General features: G+C 28.6%; 1 protein-coding gene across 1 annotated transcript in view; it reads right to left on the reverse strand.

The window, feature by feature from the left end:
- Positions 1-3,678: 3,678 nt before the first annotated feature.
- LOC119570714 (zinc finger protein 222-like) overlaps positions 3,679-4,451 on the reverse strand; it is a 1,260-nt gene continuing 487 nt past the window's right edge. Inside the window, exons 2-3 of the mRNA XM_037918349.1 lie at positions 3,872-3,945; positions 3,679-3,786 (exon numbers count right to left, since the gene is read on the reverse strand). Of these exons, the coding sequence (XP_037774277.1) occupies positions 3,679-3,786; positions 3,872-3,945 (182 nt within the window). The remainder of the gene's footprint in view (positions 3,787-3,871; positions 3,946-4,451) is intronic.

Genomic DNA, 4,451 nt, shown 5'->3' on the forward strand with positions numbered 1-4,451 from the left:
ATTTTAATTGCATGTGGGGTACGGATATCACAGCCCCATTCATCTACCTCTTTTAATAATCAAAAACAATGAAAAATGTTCCCTTTTAAATACTTCCCCTTGCATTCCTTTGCCCGAACGGTTTTTCACGGTCTGTGGAACTTTGGCCATGAGTCATGGAACTGATGAAGTTTCATATGTTTAAAATATATGTGTATAATAATATATACAAATATTTATATAATATACACAAACATACATATCTATCTAATCTATCTTCTATCTATCTATCTTATATTTTATATATGTGTGTGTGTGTGTGTGTGTGTGTGTGTGTGTGTGTGAGTGTGTATGAAATATACAATCCATTACACATATATACTACATTATCATAATATATATATTTTATATATATAAAATATATATATATATATTATATATATATATCATATATATATAATATATATATATATATGTATATTATTTTATATAAATATATACCTTTTTAATATATATAAATATATAATATTATAATATATTATGTATTTATATATGTAAAATAAAATATAAATATATAATAATGAATATATATCATTATATTTTTAATCTAATTTTTTATCTTTAATAGTTTCAATCATATATACTATATATCAAATTTATATTTAAAATATATATATATGATATATGTAATATGTATTTATGCTATTAATATATATTTTTTAATATTATATATATATATATATACTTATATAATATATTTATTAATATTATTAATATATAAATATAATATATATATATATAGATATTTAATTTTATGTACATCATATTATCTATTATATCTATATATATAATATATATTATATTATATAATAATATATAATAAAAATATTTTAAAATAAAAATATATTTTACATAAATACATAATATGTACAACATATATATTTGCTATGTATATTATTCTTTTTTTAATGTTTCCATTTAGTTTCTATACTGTATTAGTGTATTACTACAATATGTATAATTATCCCCCCACGTTCCCTTTCTAACAAGTATGTTAAAACTTTCTGACACTCTCCTACATATCATAGTTAAAAGAAGCCCGCACCTCACAAGAAGTTGTAAGACGAACCAATGTTACAAAGCTGGTGACAAATGTGGGAAATAGGCTCTAATAATTAATTGATTATATTAATTATAATTATACTTGAATACAATACAATGTTAACAGAGAAAATCTAAACATTTAATTTTTATTGTGAATGGGTATTGTTTGAGCTAGGCTGTTCCAAATTTACATAGAGACTATTGACCATGCTATTCCATAGACTAGTTTTATCTAAAAAACAAATTGCCTAGGGACCATAGAGACTATGGACTATGCTATTACATAGACTAGTTCTATTGCCAAGGAACCACTATCGTTTCTAGTGTGAAAAATCAATCAAAACTTATTTTATATCAAAATTAAGGAGGCATGGGTTAAGATCTTTTGAGAAGTTTTAGAGGATAAACTTGTCTAAAAGATAATGTAAATGACAGTGATCATGATTTACAATACACTTCACAAAATGACATATGTTATATCCCCAACTTCCAACATTATCACAACATTTCATGGCCTCCAATTTTTTTTTTCTTAGGTATTTTAATTGTTTTATATTCATTATTGATGATAAAAAGAGGCACTTGACAACATCGATCAGTTAATTCAACTTTAAAGAGTGTTATTTATTATTTATTTTAAAATTCTGCCACATCAACAGCTAAGGTCATTTGTGGGACATTCAAAAAGATAACATTAGGGTGGGGCCTGAGGGTGATTTTTTTTTTTTTCATTTATTTACTTTTTTTATAAGGCGAGGTTTATGGATTGCCAGAATGATTGAGAGTTGAAATAAATGTGTTAGACATCATAAGTCATATAAGCATTATAAAAATATCGAGGCCAAAAGGGTTAAAAATGAGTTAAGGACCAGGATAAGCGGAGATAAAGAAGGGATGAAGAGAAGGGAATAGGAAAGGAAGAAGGAAAGGACGGAAATAAGTTAGTGCATAAAATTAGGTTGAGGCAAGGGCTGAGGGTCCAAGGCAGGGTGATCCCCCACACTCAGCCTCAGTCTCTCCTAAGCTCTCCCCACAACAACAACGAGCAAGGAATTGTATATTACACACACTTATGTAGTTGTGTATATATATATATATATAATATATATATATATATAATATATATATACTAGTAATATATATAATATATATATATTACATAATATATAATATATAATAATTATATATATATTAACACACACACACACACAAATAAACACACACACACACACACAAAACTCTATGTGCAATGATTAATATAAGAACATAATATTGAGAACAGGTCCTTGTATCGATACAAGGACCTGTTCTCAAAATTGTGTTCATATTATTAAATCACTGCACATAGATGTTTTTAGTGTATAGATATTAATATATATAATATTTTAATTTTATATTATATATATATTATATATATATATTATAATACTATATATTAATATAATAATAATATAAAATATTATATATATGGTATCAAATAGTATTATAATAACACACACACACCTCACACTCTATGTGCCAAATGATTAATATATAAGAACATAATATTAACACCGTCCCTTGTATCGTCAACCCCACGGTGGGCTCTTCCCTCGCACCTCCCAGCCCTAATAACTAATCAAATGATTCATGAAATAACCAATATAAGAACTCAGTATGATAGCAGTCTAGCCCGGGTGACACAGAATCCACCACGCATTCATGCAGGCATTAGAAGGAACGACCCTCACGTGATGGTAACAACAGTAATATAAATAGCGTGGAATTATGGACCCTAATCTGAAATAAACCTCTCAGGTGTGAGGGAGCTCAGCTTGAGTGCGATGGAGTCATGGAATGCCACGAGTGTCCAGGAGCAGAGTCCTGGCTAGGCGCATGTATTTCCATGGGCCCAGGAGTAAATGGCCCTGGCTAGGCGCATGTATTACCATGGGTCCAGGAGTAAAAGGCCCTGGCTAGGCGCATGTATTTCCATGGGCCCAGCAGTAAATGGCCCTGGCTAGGCATATATATTAACAATATATTAAACATGGGGTCCACGGAGGCAGAAATCCCTTAGACTTTACCCGAAACAGTGGGTTTGATACTTTTTTTTTATATGTCGGTGCATTTTAATATGGGCCTGAGGGTAAATGCCCTAAACTAGGCGCATGTATTACATAAGCACAAGAGTGAATACCCCTGGTTAGGCTTATATATTAACATGGGGGTCGAAGTCCGGAATGAATAGATTGTAGGTGTATAAATGGCCATATTTTAAGTTAGTTTCCTTATATTCGTTAAGATGCATTGTACTGTTAGCACCTGGGATCAGGTTTATGTTTATGTTTATTACCACCCTGGCTATCTGTTTCAGGAGTGGGGCAATCGTGATTACAGTTTGCATATATTTGACACCGTGTAGCATGCTGTAACTACTGTAATTGTACTCGGTAAAAAATATATATAAATCGTACATTATAGAGAGAATATAACATAATGATAATTATGTTAGATAATAATAATAACAACTTTATATATAAATGTCATTAGAAAACAAAAACATTTTCAAAAAACTCTCAAGGAAAAATGTGGTCACACAGGCATATTAATTGACTAATAGCCATCTGTGCATAAACACATAGATTGGCCATTACAGGTCTGCTGCTGCAAATGGGTTATGTGAATATCAAATATTCTTTCCTTGGCATTATCATCCTTTACCTTTAGAGCACAATTTTCTTTTTTAAAAGGTGGTAATATGGACTAAAGAAGTAACTATTTATTTATTTATCTGAATTGTCGTGACTGGTGTGCCCTTCAGACACTGCCTGTGGGGATGGTTGATAGCCAACACCCCTAAATCAAAAACGTCGTTTTCACCTCAGTAAAAAAAAACGTCTTTAACTCAATGTTAAATTGTTGTCCTCACCTCAGTATAAAAACGGCTTCACCTCAGCATAAAAATGTCTTCACTTCAGTATAAAACGTCTTCACCTCAGTATAAGAATATCTTCACCTCAGTTTGAAAACATCTTCACATGAGTATAAAAAATGTCTTTCAGAGACAGACAGAACCTATGCATCAGGAGAAAATGCATAACACTATATTATATATACTATATATAATATATATATAATATTATAGGTAATATATATATGATATAATAATAATATATATGTATATATAATATATATATAATATATATATATATATATATATATATATATATATATATTATATATATATTCATATATCTGTATTTATATTTATATATAAGTATACATGTACATATACATTTTATATGTATGTGTGTGAATATATATTTTGTGAGGAAATGTACGTATCTATATTTTTTTATTACTTTATTATAATATTAGTATATATT

The sequence above is a fragment of the Penaeus monodon genome, unplaced genomic scaffold, assembly GCF_015228065.2.
Source record: "Penaeus monodon isolate SGIC_2016 unplaced genomic scaffold, NSTDA_Pmon_1 PmonScaffold_365, whole genome shotgun sequence".
In the NCBI taxonomy this organism is placed as follows: domain Eukaryota; kingdom Metazoa; phylum Arthropoda; class Malacostraca; order Decapoda; family Penaeidae; genus Penaeus; species Penaeus monodon.